At 35.5% G+C, this 18,992-nt stretch overlaps 2 protein-coding genes across 3 annotated transcripts; both read left to right on the top strand.

The window, feature by feature from the left end:
• Positions 1–1,498: 1,498 nt before the first annotated feature.
• On the top strand, positions 1,499–7,629 carry LOC110877083 (rRNA-processing protein fcf2). 2 transcript variants are annotated; one of them, XM_022125242.2, is made up of 7 exons: positions 1,499–1,687; positions 2,963–3,104; positions 3,814–4,051; positions 4,160–4,220; positions 6,412–6,489; positions 6,575–6,690; positions 7,354–7,629. In XM_022125242.2, exons 3-7 carry the CDS (start codon positions 3,822–3,824, stop codon positions 7,460–7,462), a joined length of 594 nt encoding a protein of 197 aa, XP_021980934.1. In that variant the 5' UTR covers positions 1,499–1,687; positions 2,963–3,104; positions 3,814–3,821; the 3' UTR covers positions 7,463–7,629. The 2 variants fall into 2 exon arrangements, with proteins under 2 accessions (XP_021980934.1, XP_021980933.1); XM_022125241.2 differs by lacking the exon at positions 2,963–3,104 and having other exon boundaries at positions 1,500–1,687.
• Positions 7,630–9,944: 2,315 nt separating this feature from the next.
• LOC110877082 (AP-4 complex subunit sigma) lies at positions 9,945–14,906 on the top strand. The gene is made up of 4 exons (XM_022125240.2): positions 9,945–10,225; positions 13,518–13,604; positions 13,729–13,797; positions 14,609–14,906. The coding sequence occupies exons 1-4, from the start codon at positions 10,085–10,087 to the stop codon at positions 14,741–14,743; spliced, it is 432 nt and encodes a 143-aa protein (XP_021980932.1). The 5' UTR covers positions 9,945–10,084; the 3' UTR covers positions 14,744–14,906.
• Positions 14,907–18,992: the final 4,086 nt, after the last annotated feature.

The following is an 18,992-nucleotide window of genomic DNA, read 5'->3' as shown; positions in this document are numbered from 1 at the left end:
TCAAAACCGCCTTGCCACACTTTCAAATACATGTGTTGCTAAAGATCATTAATGACATTTCAAAACCTTCTAGCCTACTTTTAGCCACTCATTTTATTTATTCATGTGACCATTGTATAACAATTCAAAACTTTTAGTCACATTCAAGAAAATAAATGTAACATTTACTAGCCACACTCGAAAGGTGTGGCAAAATGTGACCAACCGCCATAGTATTTGTTTGATTTTTTATTCATGTGACCAAAAACACATCTTTTCGAAACCTTTAGCCACGTCTTTACATAATAATGTGGCACTTTCTAGCCACGTTCGAAAAGTGTGGCAAATGTGACCAACTGTCATGGTTTTTTTAATGACGTGGCTAAAAGCTAATACATAGGGCCACTTATATTAGTTTGTGTGACCAAATAGTAGTGTTTGGTAACCACTTAGTAAAAGAAACAAAACTAATAACTATATGTATTTCTATAGTCACACTTTTTATGTGTGGCTAACAGTAATAAATGGTCATGGCAAAGCAAAAAAAATATGCATTTTAGAAGGGAGGTCTTATGTTCAAAACTTGGCAATGTAGTAATTTAGGTTATTGGTGTAAAGTAGATAAGAGTAATCTTTAACCGTTCAAAATTAATAAATAAATAAATCTATTGTTTATTTCTATTTAAAAATAAAAATACTAAAATCAAGTTATGGACCCAACCTGATTCGGGTTGAAACAGGTTGAGATTCCAACCTTGTTTATAAGGAGAAAAAAATCAAGTCCGTTCAGATTTAATCAGTTTGACACCCATTTCAACGAAGGAGTTCTTAAACCGATTACAACCTCACAATTGAGGTCTATACTAGTTTTATAACCACCTTCAATTTTTAGATTTAAAACCCGTTCCGGTTCCTAAACCGGTTTTCCAATACACCTCTGTAGTCTATACTAATAAACCCAAATGACATTTTAATTTGATTAAATTAAAAATAAATCAAACCCATTACCCATCAGGCCCAAATAAGTAAATGAATCCAATGTAACAAGCCCGTATAACTTCATAACCCATTAAACCAAACACCCAATTTCTTAAAAATTCCCAAAACCTCAAAACAAGCCCTCGAAACAGTGATTCATCGAACCCTAAACCCTTCATCGAACCAGACGACCAGCGGTTCCGGCAGAATCATCATCGACCAATGTCACTCCAGTAGAACCAAAAGGTTAGTTTTTTTTATGTTTTTGTTGTTCCAAAATAATAAAAATGTTGAAATTACATATGTTCAGTGTTGCAAAAAATCGCGACTAGTCGCTGATTAATAAAAAATCAGACCTCTACCAAGTAAATTTTCACTAATCAGTCAATTACTTGCTAATCGGTCCAAGCCGGAGCTAGTCGCTCCTAGTCGGCCCAAATCGGGCAACTCTCCTCTATTCGGCCCACCAAAAAAACCTTATGAAATTGGCCCAATTAACAACTTTTAGCCCATTTTTCTCTTAAAGCCCTACCCCAATTTCATTACATCATACGCTGTTGCCTGCTTCTCCTCCTCCAGACTCCAGCAAATCAGCCGCTACATACCCTTCCTCCGGCGATCCTCCTCCGGCGGCGCTGCCCTACTCCGCCTGCTTCTTCCTCCGTCGAGTCCTCGCTGCCGCAACATCAGCCGTATAACGGCTCCTTCTTCCTCCGGTGATAACCTTCAGGTTAGTTCATAATAGTTTATTATATTAGATTAATATTTGAAACTTGATTGAAATTAGATAGGTTTATGCGAAACTTGATATTGATTGTTGAATGACAATGTATTTTTATTATTGTTATGTGACTCGAATGGCCCGAAAATTTGAAACCTCAGGTTGTTAGAAATCCTAGCACTGATTATTAGTGAAATACGAGCACCGAAAATTAGTGAAATTCGAGCACTGAAAATAGTGACATTAAAGGAAAAAAAGAGTGGAATTTTTTAAACCTGTTTATTATTTTTGTGTTATGTGATTGAATTATTTGATGTAATTTTTCTCCATTACTGTAATTTATTCAAAAATTTAGGACTTTGTTTTAACGTATGCGCTATTTGATTATTGATACCACTATCGATAGCTCGACTTGTGTATTATCTGCTGAGTGTTAGTCATGTAAACATGTCGGTTTCTTTGGTTATACTTTTGATTGTCTTATGTTGAGCGTTAAGAGTTTTTAATTATAGGGTCGGATTTACACTTCGTTAGGGGGTTTCCAGGGCTCGTAATTTATAGTGGTAATTATGCGCGCTTGTTAATATGAGGTAGGGGTGCTAAACAGGTCGTGTTTGCGGGTTGGTGGGTTCAACCCTACCCGAACCCGAAAATTTTACACGAACCCGAACCCGACCCTAACCTGAAAATCATATCATACATATTAACCCGAACACGACCCAAAGTTTTGTGGGTTGACTCGAACATGACCCGTTCAACCAGAATTTTTTATTTTTTTTATGAAACTAATATATTAAAATTTACTTAAAAACACTAATGTATATAACTCAATTATATTTAAATTAGAAAAATCTCATGTTAATTTCTCTTTTTAAGTTATAATTATGACATAAAATACACACTCTATTTAAATTATGACATAAAATATATTGTAAAAAAAATTAATATAATATAAATGTGTTAAACGAGTCAACCCGCCAACCCGACCGGGTTGACCCGAACCTGACCCGTTAACCTAAACGGGTTCGTGGTTTCAACCTGAAACTGACCCCAACCCGTTTAGACTAAACCTAAACCCGCAAATTTCGTGTTAGATTCGTGTCGTGTTTTCAAGTCGTGTCAGATAATATGAGGTCACGTGTTCGAGTTCCTTTAAACCCATTTTCCCCTGTTAGAGTTCCCTTAAACCCATTTTCCCCTATTATTTTTAGCGTTTCCTTTTTAATTCAAAATCAAATTAGACCTAGGGTTTTAACTTTAGCTCATCCATGCCCCTTTCTTCAGAAAACACGACAGAAACAGAAACACGCTCCGCAGCCACAGTCTTCAGCCTTGTCTCCACTCTCCAGCCACCCTCGCCGGAGTCACTTCAGTCTCCAGCCTCATCACTCTCACTCAATCACTCTCTAGTCTCTTAATAATTCAGGTTCGTTTCGTAATTTAAACCCTATTAATGTCGAATTAGATCTACTTTGTATTGGAAATTTTTAAACCCTGTTAATGTCGAATTAGATCTAGTTTGTACTTGAAATTTGATGTGTTTGGAGCCATGCATTGTTTGTACTTGAAATTTGATGGGATTGCTAGTTTCTAACATTATTTTTTCGGTGAAATTATGGATTTTTCTAGATTTATAGAGTACATCTCAAAAACACTATAAGTGCATAGCAGTTATAATGTGTTACTCTTCTTTAATAGTTTTCGTATTTGATCTTGGCCTTTATATGGTGTTTCGGAGCATGAAGTTTGGGCGTTTGCAAATTGACCTGGTTGTTGGGATATTGGATATTGTTTTAATATTAAAACTCTATTAATTTGATGTAGTTTGCAAGTCATTCTCGCAATTGTTGAAAAAAAAATCTAATTTGATGTAAATTTGTAATATTCTGAAACTTTTTGAACGGATCAGAATCGTCGATCCGACCCGTTTTTTTTTATGTCCGGACGTATGATATTGGAACGTTTAAAAAAGCGAACCTCTTGGAAAAAATTTCTGGATCCGCCACTGTTTAATTATACCTCTGTAATTCGTATATGCACTATTTTCTGTATATTTTATATTAGACTATATTTATATTTTCTCTGGTTTGATTGTCAATGTAAGCATAGGCTAACGGTCTGGGTTCGTTTTTTAGGAAACATAATGCCAGAAGATAAAAAAATTATCGGTCTAACATGGGAACCAAAGCTACCTTCTCTTTTACTCGGTAAAAAAAGTGGGTCGAACAACAAGTCTCAAAACGTACCACAATCTAGTCTGGTGTATAAGTCTAACTCAGAGCTTATTGACGGGTTGTTCGTTCCACCTAACGACCCCAAGAAGGTTAACAAGTTACTGAAGAAGCAAGTCAAAGACACCACCGGAAAGAATTGGTATGTTAACATTCTGATAGAAGAAATTTGGATTTTGGACTCGAGTTATCATTTACGTTTTTCGGGATTTGGTGGAATTTGACATGAGCGTGTTTGATGTGTATGTAGGTTTGATATGCCTGCGCCTACGCTCACTCCTGAGTTGAAAAAAGATTTGAAGCTGTTAAAGGTACTGTGGCTTTTCTTGATACTTGAGCATATTTTTTAGAGCTAAAACAGTTAAACGGCAGGTCCTTTTTGTTACACTCCAAAATTCAAGCCATATCATTCTTTTGTTCAGTTGTGGCCCTTATGCCGAAGACTTTGCATTTTCAGATTTATTTTTAAGCCTGAAACTAAATAAAAACATTTTAGAATAAGTGCATTGTTCAGCCCGTTCGATAGAAGCCAATCCCTGATAAATATTGCATTATACGCCAAACACTCTCGATAAAACCTTTTTCACAAGCCAAATTCATAAGTCATGACCACATTCAGTGCTTCCCATAGTTGTTAATAGCGGCTATAGCGACCGCTATAGCGTGCTACGTGGCGAAGCGACCAAGTGTCGCTATATGGGTCTTAGCGACGAATAGCGAACTTAGCGACATTTTTTTAAGGTTTTCACCTCTACCTCTCGTCTGGGCCCATTTTTAATACAAAAAAATGCATAATCTGGTTAAAAAAGCAGAAGGTTAATTTGTGCAAAGACTGGCACATGCGGGCCCGGGGTTTTCGGAGCTGCATTCGTTCGGGCATACACAAGTTCAATTAAATTCCAGTTCAGAAACTCATTTTGGCACATGCGGGCCCGGGGTTTTCGGAGCTGTAATCGCTATTTTATAAAATAGCCGTCGCTATTTGTCGCTATTCGCTACGTAGCCTATAGGTGCCTTGTCGCTATTCGCTATCGACAACTATGGTGCTTCCATTCTAATTATGAAGAGAAAGGAAGTTAACGGGTCCCCTTGCCGTATCCCTCTTGGTTTTGAATTCAATCGATGGCGACCCATATATAATGATTGACGAATAACTCAACCCATACTGAATCACTTCATCCAAACCATCAGAATCCAACCACGAATTAGATTCAAAATTTGTAGCATGCATACTGAAAGTCAATGGCTATTGATATCGTTGGTACCGATATTTTATAAGGGGAGCGTTAACTGATGTACCTCTGATATAGGTCTCCATAGTCTATCCAGAAAATTAGGAACTTAAATTACAAAGCTATGAACACAGTCAAGTGATTTGGTGGGTTGAAGACTCACAGCTTTGTTAATGCATTCAAAAAGACTAACAGTCCATTCTCGTGTCTTGCGCAATTGGATGTATCATATAATTATTATAAGTGTAAACAGGCCAAAAATCGTCTAAACAGGTTTGAACACATCTGAAACAATTACACTAGCCTTAAACAAGCCTAGACTGAACCTAAAACAGCCCAAAGTAGCCTTAAACAAGCCTAAAGCATGTCGAAAACCCCTAAAAATGGTGTTTTTATACTATGTCTCTCGCTTGAAAAAATTCTCGTTTTTTAAGTGCCTTGCGCTAAGGTCCAAGACTCACTCTGTGCGCGTTGAATGTGTTTTGCCTCTTCAACATCATAGGTTATATTTATCGTTCTTCTGTTTTTTGTATGGAAATGTAGATATGCTGTTTTTCCTTTTCCGAGAGTTGCACAGTAGCTTGTCTTGGTTCTAGGACCGCAAACAAACCGAACGAAGACAACCACGACCTTGTTCGTGTTCGTTTGTTAAGGAAATATATGTGTTCACAAATTGTTCATGAACACTTACCGAACGAGATTTTATATCCGTGTTCGTTTGTTTGTTTGTTAATTTTAGGTAACGAACGCAAACAAACGTTCATGAGCACAAATGAACACAACTTAATGTTCATGAACACAAGCTTGTTAAATATTTTATTTTTGCAATTTGAAGTATTTAAATTAATAAATTTAAATATAATATAAAAACTATAAACACTAAAGAAACTATTGAACATAAACAAACACGTTCACGAACGTAAATGAACGGAAGCGGCCTCTGTTCATGTCCGTTTATTTATCTAAACGAACGGAATTTCTTATTCGTGTTTGTTTGTTTATTTATTAAACGAACGAACACAAACGAACTACCTGTCAAATAGTTCATGAACTGTTTGTTGAACGTTCGGTTCGTTTGCAGCCCTAGTTGCTTCAACTAATTTTATTGTTTTTGACAACAATGAAGATAGGAATTGTTGTCAATTTTAGAAGTACATTCATGGTTGCTGATTCTCTTGAATTGTCACTACAATGGTTGTCGGATTTCGATGGTTCCTTATGTTTCTTTTTTATTAAGAAGATACCAATGGTTTCCTTTTGTGTTTTACAGCTGCGAAATGTGATTGATCCAAAGAGGCACTACAAGAAGGGCGACTCCAAATTAAACACATTCCCGAAATATTTCCAGGTATTGTTGATTTGTAGGTCTATCTCAGTAAAGCGAGTAATTTTCTTAAACGGCGGTGTTAATACTTAATAGTTGAAATTGTCAGGTTGGGACGGTTGTGGAGCCGGTTTCAGAGTATTTCACGAGTAGGCTTACAAAGAAAGAAAGGAAACCAACTCTTGCTGATGAGCTACTCTCTGATAAATCACTCAAGGATTACAGGTGAGTGAATTATTATTTTTAAAATATTAAATATATTTAACTGGAATATTTGCTTTTAGTTTTTTAACTTGGGTGAATATGATATCGTCCAAATTTCAAGGGTAATTTGGTATATCACTCAATAACGGATCATATATAATATGACTATAATACCCTTTTTATCTATATGCTCTAAACTCTCATATCTTTAATTCTTAATGCATATTTTAAGGAAAGGGTATAAATATCTTATACATTTGCTATTAATTTTGTTGGGCAATTCCAATCTATGCAGTTAATGCGGTAAAAAAATCGGATATTATTTGAGATATAGGCTATCGTGGTGGGATATCGGTAATTTTAATATCATGCAGAATTTATATATATAGAAATTGGACACTAACTTTTAAGACTTAAAACACTAATAGCGCAATAAGAAAAAAGGCGAATGGTAGAACGAAGAAGAAAGGTACAGATATCGGGAAAATTGGTCAATATCGCCGATAATATCTGTATCAATATTCCAAGTTTCCAACTAATGTTTGACACCGATATTTTACATGGGGACCGATAACCGATATATCACCGATATTAACTGCATAGATTACAATATTATACAAAGTTTTGAGGGGATATACGAAATTATCGGATGTTAGTATGCTAAAACAAATTTTTATTTTACAGGAAGCGCAAGGTTCGAGAGATTGAAGCGAAAAACCAGCCAGGCGGAGTCGATAAATGGAAGATTAAAGGTAAAGCGTCGTGGAAACGTGCAAAACAAAGGAGACACTAATGAGCTTGTCAACTGGGAACAGTCATTCGAATGCTATAAAGTTTTGATAATAGTACTGTGGAATTAGGCAACAAATTACTGGATTAAGATGTATCTTTGGTTTTGATTTGTGATGCAAGATTTGAAGACCAAATTGTTTATAATTTCAATGCTGTTTAAATTAAATATATGATATGTGGGGAGAGGGGATTCAAAATCTCGAGACTATTCATAGGTAGTCGTGGGTGGGTTGTTCGTGAGGTATGTGTGGGTGGGTCGTTCGTGAGGTATGTGTGGGTGGGTCGTTCGTGAGGTATGTGGGTTAAGGCAGTGGTCACAGCGGAGTGTGTGTGAGGCGCAGGTCATGGAATGCGGTCCATGGTTCTTTACAGGTTGACCCGATTCGCATCTTTACATTCCACCAATTTGTTCCATTGATTACTTCTTTTTGCTTTGTTGACTTGCTTAGTTCTTCTTAAAATGCCGGGTGGGTTTGGACTAGCCAGCGTTGTCTATAGTCGTGATTGTATAGGGTCACCTTTTGTGGTTGAGTTACCCCGGGTGTCGGGCTTTTATTTCGTTGGCCGTTAAAAAAAAGGTTTTATTTCGTCGTTAAAAGAAAGAATAATCAGTTTTTAAAACATCACTTGATATTAATTATAGCTTTCACTTAAATACATGTTAAAGAAATCATAATATGGTATTCAAATTTCCTACTTCACTCAATTTTAGTAGTTGGAACTATTTTTTTAAATTTATAAAAAACTACTTAGCTTAAATGTTATTTTCTATTATTGAAGGTTTTTGTAAAAGTGACCTAAACAAAAATGTTATAAAACTTTGTTACTATTTAAACAATAATCAAACTATAGCTGAATGATTGTTTTATGTATTTTGATTATCAACTTTAACATGGTTTTTAATTCAGAAAAGGTTGTAATGAAGTTGGTAGAAGATTAGAAAAGTTTATTTTACATTTTTTTGATAGCACAGGGATGTTGGTATCTAAATTAGACTTGAAAAACCAACATTTCAACCGAGTTTTATCCAAAATTTGTTTTTGAATTTTTGGATTCAGGTTAGCAACTAGTTGAAATTTCAAACCAAGAATTACACAAACTGGGTTTATTTTCTAGGATTATTGGATTTTATTACTCTCAACTATTGTATACTGCTCGTTGCCACCTCCAACTATCACTCTACCACTCCCAACTTAACACTTTGTGTGTTGTGTCACCCTGCAAGTAAACATTTCTTAATGTTTGACTATTGTTATTGGTGATATTAGGCTAACATTTTGTGAATTACTAATGACGACAGGTAGATCTGCTCCTAAAATACAAAAGGGGAGCCAAAAACCACTCAACCTGAGTGACAGAACACACAAAGTGTTAAGTTGGGAGTGGTGGGAGCCAAAGTGATAGTTGGAGTGACAACAGCCAATACCTAATAGTTAACGGTGATAAAATCCAATAATCCTATTTTCTATACATAACTATACTTTAGTGCTTATTTTTTCCTCTCTCTCACGCAATTTATTCAACTCAACCCAAACTCCAAAACAAAACTCAAAACCTTAATGCCGAACCATAATTTGAAACTCCATTCAAATCACACTCACCCTAAAAAACTCCAAATTCAAATAACCCGAAAACCGACTCAGTTAAAAAAAACCTTAACTACGGGTGTAAACGAGCCGGGGCGGGCCGAGCCCGAGTCTGACTAGGCTCGAGCTTGGCTTGTCATCTCTTTATGAAGCTCGACCTAGGCTCGATTTGAGCCTGCTTATTTGAGCTCGAACTTGGCACACGAGTAAAACCCAAAGCTCGAGCTATTTTCAATATCGTTTAAACGAGCCAAAGCTCGGCTTGCCAATGTTATCATCATTATCATTATTATATTATATACATGGTTGTAAAACATGGTCTACAAGGTCGAGTACTTCCTGAGTAGTCGCTACAAGGTAGGCTGCCGAGACGACTTTCTTCAACTCCGCCTAATTACTCGGAATCGATTAAACGCGGTCAACATAGCCCAGAAGTGAATCTAGTAGGTCAACTCGAGTCGAGTTTGACTTAAAAAAAAAAATAAAACATATTATCTATTCCTATCATATTAAAGAATGAATATCATTTTCACGTATTTTGTTATAAATATTAGTAAATTCATGTTATTTGACATATATTTAATTTTTGAAAACTAGTTTCTTTATAATTTAACATGTTCGAGTACTCTCCGCCTAGGTCGAATACTCTCAACTCCTCGGTCGACCGAGTAGGGAGCGCGTAACGACTTTTGCAACCATGATTATATATAAAAAAACTAAAAATTTGTTTTGCCTCGTTTAGGCTCGCTAGCTTAAACAAGTTTTGTATTACAGGCTCGAGCTCGGGCTCGTTTAGTCTCGCTCATTCAAGTTTTTAATCGAACCGATAACGAGTAGCCCTCGAACCTCCGGACTTGTTTACACCCCTAACCTTGAGTCCTTGACCATAAACATACAAGGACTTACTTTGACCAACATGAACATATCAAGGACTCCCCTAAACACAAAACAATTTCACACATCCTGATTCAACCTTTTCTTTTCATCTTCATCAGATCTGTATCAAATCGAGAATCGTTAGGGTTTTAGTCGCAACAATGGGGATCAGATTCATATTAATGGTGAACAAGCAAGGTCAAACTCGTCTCGCACAGTATTACGAATACCTAACCCTAGAAGAACGACGAACTTTGGAAGGAGAAATTGTTCGCAAGTGTCTCGCTCGTAACGAACAACAGGTAAAATCGATCAAAATTGCTGATTTCCTGTATCTATATGTGAGTCTAGTTTGAAATTCGTTGATAAATTGTTGCATCTGCTTGATCGTATATGATATTTTCATGAATTTAGCTGTATTGTTGATTTTCTCTATATATTTGAAAGTTTAATGTGAAATTCGTTGATAAGTTGATGCATCTGCTCATTCGTATATGATATTTTCATGATTTTAGTTGTGTTGTTGATGACTTGTGTTGAATTGACCGGTTTTGCTTTGTCGAGAGCATAATTAGAGGATTATTACCGATATAGAGTAAGTGTAATGTGAAATCGGTTGATATATTGATGCATCTGTTTGTGCGTGTATGATCTGTTCACGAATGTAGTTGTATTGTTGATTAATTTGTGTTGAATAGATCAGTTTTGCTTTATATGCTGTATCTATATCTAAGTGTAATGTGGAATCTGTTGATAAATTGATGCATGTGTTTATCTGTATATGAATTTAGTCGTGTTGTTGATTAATTGTGTTAAATTTATCGGTTTTGCTTTGTCGACAATATAGAATTACGTATACCTAAGTGTAATGTGAAATCCGTTGAATAAATTGGTACATCTGTTTACGCGTATATGATATATGCATGAATTTAGTTGTGTTGTTGATATATTGTATTGAATTGACCGGTTTTGCTTTGTGGAGAGTGTAAACAGATGATTATTATCGATAATCTGTTGGAAAATTGATGCATCTGTATATCCGTGTATGATCTATGCTTGAAATTAGTTGTATTGTTGGTAAATTGTGTTGAATTGACCAGTTTTGCTTTGTTACGAGTATTAACAGAGGGTTATTACGGATAATCTGTTGGAAAACTGATGCAACTGTTTATCCGTATATGATCTGTTCATGAATTTAGTTGTATTGTTGATTTACTTTTTCTATATTCAAGTGTTATGTTAAATCCGTTGATAAATTGATGCATCTGTTTATGCGTATATGATATTTTCATGAATTTTGTTGTATTGCTGATTAATTGTGTTGAATTGACCGGTTTTGCGTTGTTGAGAGTATAAACAGAGGATTATTACTGATATTGATGTTCGTATATATATACCTAAGTGTATGGGGTATCCATTGAAAAATTGATGCATCTGTTTATCCTTATGGAAGCATGGATTCACCTATGTTAACAATACGTGCATGAATTCGGTTATATTGTTGGTAAATTTTGTTAAATTAACCAGCTTTGTGTAATCCATAGTATGAACATAGGATCTTCACCAATATAGATTTTTGTATACCTATGTGTAATATGGAATCTGTTGGAAAATTGATGCATCTGTCTATCCTTATGGAAGTATGGGTTCAGGATTCGCCTATGTTGATGATCCATGCAGTTGTATTGTTGGAAAATTGTGTTAAATTGACCAGTTTTGCTTTATCGAGAGCATAAACAGAGGATTAATACCAATATAGATTTTTGTATACATAAGTGTAATTTGGAATCCGTTGGAATATTGATGCATCTGTTTATCCTTATGAAAGTATGGATTCACCTATGTTAACGATCGATGCATGAATTCAGTTCTAGTGTTGTGTATTGGTAAAATGTGTTAAACTGGCCAGTTTTGCATAATCAAGATTCAAGAACTTAAACTTAGGATCGGCGATGAAGAGATTTGGAATTATTGCAGCTTTTGTGAAATTATTAGAAAAACTAATCAAGGTTTTTGCGATCTTGGATTTGCCGGTGAATAAAAAATTAAGCTCTAATTTAAGGTCATTTCATCTGCATGCCCTGCATATTGCATTAGCGTTGGATTTCTGCTATAACTTACGCTACAGGCTTTATTCATGGCAGCAAGCATTTGAGAAAGCATATTGCATATGTACGTTGTCTTGTAGATTAGTTTATATCTTGTTAGAAGCATAGAGTACGGTTATTGTACAAATTAACATACAAATTGCCCTATATATTAATAAGTGAAGGCATTTGAACAGTAATATATATTAATATAATTGCCCTATATATTAATAAGATAGACACATTAGGCTTAGGTTATGGGAGTGGGCGTTGGTTGGGGCGGGGATGTCCTTTAACGCCAGCTGCTCCACTCTGGGTGTTGGCTTAATGTGAGAAGTGGAGGGATATTAAACTTTTATTTTTTGAAATTTTTCCCCATCTTACTAAGCACCTATTCTAGTCCCAGAATCTAAAAAAAATGTGATTTTACACTAGTTGAGTAATTATAATTACTCTACTAGTAGGGTAGAGAGTAGAGTAATTATAATTACTCTACAAAAATTACATAATTACTCTACTAATGTAAAATCACGATTTTTTTTTTGTTTTGTTTTTTTTTTTTTGTTTTTTTTAGCATTTTTCAATTAAACATCATAATTAAGTAGATGGGAAAAAAATCAAAAAAAAAAAAAATAGCTTTCTTCACTTCTCATGTAGTCATGTTAAGGCCATTTTGTATGTTAAGACGCATTTGTATTTGATTCTTACACTAGAAGTATATACTCTGTGATTTGAAATTATTGCCCAACTACTAAAGTTAGATTCTTGTTCTTATAACAATCATGATTCACTTTATCTAATTACATACATCCTGATCAAATATGTGAAATAATATGTATAAGCTTTTGCCTTCTCAAACGTTGCATAATTCCCTATAATCGTTTTATCTCCCGGATAATTATGTCATATTAACCTTTGTTGATGTTCTTTTTTCTTGTTTTCTCCATAGATAACTGGGATTAAGAGTGGAATTATCTTTTAATTGTGGTTAGGGTAAATTACAAAAATCGTCCTTTATGTATGTCACTTATTGCAAACTGTGTCCTTTGTCTTCAATAATTACAGAAAACGTACTCGATATTTGCCAAACCCTTGCAATTTATGTCCTTTAGCCCTAACTCAGTTAATTTTTGTGGTTAAATCTGACCAAATGGACCCCACATGAGGGTATTTTTGTGGTTAAATCTGACCAAATGGACCCCACATGAGAGTAAAATGACCAAAATACCCTCATGTGGGGTCAATTTGCTCATATTTAACCACAAAAAATTAACTGAGTTAGGGCTAAAGGACATAAATTGCAAGGGTTTGCAAACATCGAGTACGTTTTCTGTAATTATTGAAGATAAAGGACACAGTTTGCAATAAGTGACATACATAAAGGACGATTTTTGTAATTTACTCTTGTGGTTACTTGTATTGACTACTGGTTATATTCTAACATTGCTTGTTATGTGTCTGTTTAATACTATATTTGGTGATGTCCTTCTGCATTACTTTGAAACAGTGTTCATTTGTTGAGCATCGGACGTACAAAATCGTGTATAGGCGGTATGCATCGTTGTTCTTTTTGGTGGGAGTTGACAATGAGGAAGTAAGTTACATCTTTTCGTCCAATTAAGTTAATATCTTAGTAAAAATTCGCATAATAAAGCTATTGATTCTCAGTTTCTTATCTTCCTGATAACTCTCTGTGTGTTTTTCTTTATTTTTTGAAGAACGAGCTTGCAATACTGGAATTTATACATCTCTTAGTTGAAACGATGGACCGTCATTTTGGCAATGTGGTAAGTCTTTCACCATGCACAGATCATTAAACTAGAGGTTTCGATATCGACCCATTCACAATTCACTTATGAATGAGTTGATTCGGGTTGTGTTTATCTCAACGGGTCAAATAGAAACATCAGCTAAAAGGGAAAAGGGTCAAACGGGTTGAAGGTCTCCTAAAGTCTCCCAAGTCCTAGTTCTTTTTATCTAGAGATTTAAGTTAAGGGGAATTGACCTGTAATAATCCCACCTAGACCTTATTGGCCATTAATAATCCCACCTCAGAATATTCCCCCTACCAGTCCCACCTTTCACCTATTTTTCCTACAATGGTCCACCGTTAAAAAAACGTAACGTAGTTAAACTTTTTTCCAAATTACAACAAATTTTTTAGGGCTTTTGATCAGAACGATGATACGAGTCCATTGATGTAAAACTTACTTCGAAATGGTGCTCCAAGTGACTTGATTTTGGTTAATTGGAAATTTAAACACCCGAATTGAAGCGCCGTTTTCATCATTTGGAGCACCGTTTCGAGGCAAGTTTTACATCAATGGACTCGTATCGTCGTTCTAATCAAAAGCCCTAAAAAATCTGTTTGTAACTTGGAAAAAAGCTTAACTCCGTTAAGTTTTTTTAACGGGGGACCATTGTAAGAAAAATAGGTGAAAGGTGGGACTGGTGGGGGGAAAATTCTGAGGTGGGATTATTAATGCCTAATAAGGTCTATGTGGGATTATTACAGGCCAAATTCCCTTAAGTTAATTATTGTAAAAAACGTTGTTTTCTTTTCATTTAATTTTGTTTATATTTTTTTTTAATTTGAAGTGTGAATTGGACATCATGTTCCACTTGGAGAAAGCTCATTTCATGCTAGAGGAAATGGTGATGAATGGGTGTATTGTTGAAACAAGTAAGAATAACATACTAGCTCCGATACAACTCATGGACAAAGCATCGTAAATGGTATTTCCTTAAACCTTGTATGCCTATGATGACGCTTCTTTACGTTGAGTGTTTTAAGATGTGATTAAAGAAGCAACGGGTTCTTGTACTGTTCTGTTTATACAATATTAACTCTTTAACTTTGTAGTTTAATAAAGCTTTGTGGTTCTTTTTTCTTCTATATTTTTAATTTTTACTTTTTAATACCAACACGCGCAGCCGCATGACAAACATTTTCCAACATCAGGTAAGGTCTCATTGTTTTCTATAATTCTCCATTGGATTTCTGAAGTTTAGTAACATTCCCAACAATCATTTTGACACTAAAAAGTGTGTTATATAGGCTGCAAGAGAGCCAAGTCGAGCTCTCGAGAGCTTTAGGCTAAGCTCGGAAGTTCAATGAACCTTCGCAACTCTAGATAACTCTAGTGGTTGGTTCCTAAATATGTAATGATTCTCATTTTATAATAAATCTCTTTTCATTATGGATTAAAATTACAACAAACTTAACCATTACCCTAGTTCTAAAAGGCGCACCTCACTCATTAGGGCTTTGACAACGCTTCATGTAAATGTGGGTTAGAGGAGGTTGATATGTAAAAAATGGGCGAAAAGGTAAAGAGGCTGTTTTTTTAAGAAAAGCTCTTCTTGACCTCTTTTGTCTGCGTCGCGCAGACGTTAGCTCTGCAGGGTGTTTGTTTTTTTGGAAGACATTTCATTAAAAACATGTGCGTCCTCTTCTTGCTGCAGACCTGGAATTGCTTCTTCTAACCTCTTGCCCTGATAAAAAAAACATAACATGAAATCCTAGCTCCCTCTCTTCCACCCCTCCTTCTGCCTCCGCCTACCCTCACCAGTGTCGGCTCTTCACTGCCGGCCTCCTCTCTCCTCCGCCGCCAACCCTCCCCTCGACGACCTCCCACCATCCCTCCTCCCCCCGCCAACTCGCCCGTTGACCTCCTCCACAACCGCCGCCAACCCTTCACTGCCAGAAGTTAATTTCAACAACATGCATAAGTTAAAAAAACAGTGTTCTTATAGACTGCAAAAGTTTGGTCTACCCCTTCTGCTATAGATGTCTGCAGATGTGGTCCGTAGACTGCATACGTTTTACCTCTGAAAAACAAACATCACCTACTTGATGAAAGATTGGTATGTAAAAGAGATGAGATAGATGTACCTTTTGGTTGTATATAAAACAACGCCTCACGCCTCGGCTTTTGAAACCTAAATACTGCGTTTCACGCTTCTTACAAAACAAAAGCATTAGCCAAATATCATAAAGTCTCGTAAGCAGGGGCGGACCCACATTGGTGCCACCGGGGTCCCCGGACCCCAATCTTTTTAAAAAAATAGTAGATTCGGTATATTAAATTGTATATGGACCCCATAAATACAATTAGGTGGACACCATAGAAATAAAAAAGAAAGCTGGTGTAGTGGTAAATCTCCCTCTTTTCCACCAAGAGGTCATGGGTTCAATCCTTGATAAGCTCATTTGTCTTATTTTTTTTTAAATCTAGTTCAAACCTCACTTTAACTCGACCCGAACGAGGGCCGACCCGAAAATGGACCCCATTGAAATAAAATCCTGGGTCCGCCACTGCTCGTAAGGCTCAACAAGAGCTCGAGTTGAGAACTTATTAAGTTTGAGCTCAACATGTTATATATTCCAAGCTTGTAATTTGCAACTCGAACTTGATAAAAGAGTGACTTTATCGAGCTTAAATCGATGTTGAGCTCCATGGAAGCTTTGCGATGGAGTGGCAACTTCCTTTGCATTAGGTACGAGTTGCTATGCCATTACTACTATGTAGTAATTCTATATTGTTTCCACTAGAAATTTGAACAGGTTAAATTGTTAAAATCAAATCGTCATCATACTCAGTAAATCTTACCAATAGCAAAGCTAAGGTAGGGTCTGAGGAAGGTAAGATGTAGACAACCTTACCTCTATCACGTAGGAATAGAGAGTGCTTCCAGTGAGACCCCCGACTCGACAGTAGTTTTGCATCAAGCCTTAGACATAAGGCACATAACACTCAGCAATTGAGACAAAGGCCGATTAGTGCATGTATCCCCTTGTCTTTCGGCTATCAACGTCACCACATGATGCATGATTAACCATCCCCCTCTTTTAACTTTAGTAAAATAACGTTAAAATTAGCGCACTTTCACTTTTGCCCCTCAAGCGCCCACACATATATACACTAATTTGTTAAAATCAAAATAACTAGCATAGATGAAACATGTCAAGCAAGTCAAAACTGATTGAAGTTCGTTTTAAATTCATCTATAGTGCATAAAGCTATATATCGTTTTAATTTGAAAAAAAAAAAATGGATTATTATGTAGTAACATTGTATTTGGTCACGTCTATATCAATGGTAGTCTACAAGGGAGAAAAAAAGTATGGGTCATTGACTTTATCCATAAATTTGTGTGTAATGGGTCTGGTTTGATTGTGATGGGTAGAGACTAGTTCAGGTTAAAACGGGCATCTTTTAAAACGAGTAAATTGAGTTTAGGTCACAACGGATGATTTCAGAGTAGAATTACCAGCTATTCTTGTTTTCTTTCTTTAAAGAATTTTAATGATTAAATAAATCGTGATATAAATAAAATACAATATACAAGGTTTTAGTTTAATGCGCAAATATATCTTAAGATAAATCAAAAGATTAAAAAACTATGCATAAGATGTACTTTGGGATGCTAGTGCAACCGATTGTATCAAAATGATGTTAGAATTCGAGTAACGGTCGTGGGATTACTGAAAAGCGGTGCCAACAATAGTTTGTAAGTTTGGTCCATTGGCAATGGCAAGGATGGCGACGATAGTAAGTTGTGATGGCAAATAGTGACGGTGGGTGGTGTTTTATCGATAGTGATTAGTTACCCGTTGAGTTTGTGAGATATGTATCATGTTCAGGTATTTAGACCGATTTTAAGTTAGCAAGGCCTTAAGACTAATTTATTAGATATGTCGATTTGTATATAAATTAAATATACACAAAAGAATCCATTAAGCAAGTAAAATTACTCAAATAGATCAATCATCAATCTTCCATAGTAGTTCTTGTCCAAGCTTACTATCATCATCCACAATTTTTTTTTTACATTGAAAGAGAAGGCAGACAGGCAATAAAATTAGACAAAAATACACTATTACACATACCAATTGTGGTTCATATTCTATCTACACAAGAATATATGGGTGGATTTGAGCCGAAACCCGAAGTCGTTTACAAGAATATGTTGTTAATATATTATATAATCATAAAAATAAAATAAATAGCAAATTGAGGTTGTTAGAAATCTGAGGAGATTAAGATTGTAGAATGTACAACAAATTTTTGCATTTTTGCTTTCACAATAAATGATCTTTTAAAATTTCACAAAAAGCGAGAAAAAACGAAAAAGAAATTTATTCAAGTAGTAATAATAGCAACATGTTTGGGGATATGGAAAGCGAGAAACGAAAGTATCTTTGGTGGGAAAAGAGCTAATATAGACGTGATTTTCGGGGAGATGCAAGCAACAACATACTTATGGATTAAATATAGAGCAAAAGGGCGTAGCATGGAATGGAATAATTGGAGACATTTCGAGGTGTCGAACATCTAATTTTATGTAATGTTTTAATCTATTTAGCGACCATAATGAGGTGGTTGGCTTAGTAGCTTACTAACCATATGAGTATGTAATTTGTGTAATGAAACTTTTGGGTGATGAATGAAGTTTTTTGCCGTTCTAAAAAAATTGTTAGATGTATAGTTGAGTAGAGTTAGGTTAACGTACAAGAGCCCTTATCCTACATTACGCACGCGATCATCTCAGCCGTCAGATCTTCATCCCACATTGAAATCGCATGTTAGTTTTTTGTAACAATTTCGCATGTTGGTTTTTGAACATGCGATTTCATCAAAATTGCCATATGCGAAATTGTTACAAAAAAACAACATGCGATTTCATCAAAATTATCACATGTGATTTCATCCATGCTATTTTATAAAATGTGATTTCACATCGCGTACGTAGCGTACGTTAAGCCATTTTGTACAATACACTTTTTCTAATTAAGTATTTGATATTTTAAATTGGTTATTGAGGTGAGTTTAAGATCGAGTTTCATGGGTATCTCATTGTCTAATTTCACAAAGGTAAACCCACAAACTCAATGTTTATTTACTAACATGCAGTGTTGTAAAAATCGCGACTAGTCGGCGATTAATCGCTAGTCGGCCATTAACTGCGTAATTTTCTG

This window comes from Helianthus annuus, chromosome 9 (genome assembly GCF_002127325.2).
Source record: "Helianthus annuus cultivar XRQ/B chromosome 9, HanXRQr2.0-SUNRISE, whole genome shotgun sequence".
In the NCBI taxonomy this organism is placed as follows: Eukaryota; Viridiplantae; Streptophyta; class Magnoliopsida; order Asterales; family Asteraceae; genus Helianthus; species Helianthus annuus.
Note: the sequence above shows the minus strand (reverse complement) of the source record. Positions and strands in the feature narration are given on the sequence as shown.

Excerpts from the sequence above, each read along its gene's own strand:
- LOC110877082 (XM_022125240.2), top strand. The coding sequence starts at position 10,085 with ATGGGGATCAGATTCATATTAATGGTGAACAAGCAAGGTCAAACTCGT. Across the intron at positions 13,605-13,728 it reads TGGGAGTTGACAATGAGGAA|AACGAGCTTGCAATACTGGA; the intron begins GTAAGTTACATC and ends TATTTTTTGAAG. Across the intron at positions 13,798-14,608 it reads ACCGTCATTTTGGCAATGTG|TGTGAATTGGACATCATGTT; the intron begins GTAAGTCTTTCA and ends TTTAATTTGAAG.
- LOC110877083 (XM_022125242.2), top strand. The coding sequence starts at position 3,822 with ATGCCAGAAGATAAAAAAATTATCGGTCTAACATGGGAACCAAAGCTA. Across the intron at positions 4,052-4,159 it reads GACACCACCGGAAAGAATTG|GTTTGATATGCCTGCGCCTA; the intron begins GTATGTTAACAT and ends ATGTGTATGTAG. Across the intron at positions 4,221-6,411 it reads AAGATTTGAAGCTGTTAAAG|CTGCGAAATGTGATTGATCC; the intron begins GTACTGTGGCTT and ends TGTGTTTTACAG.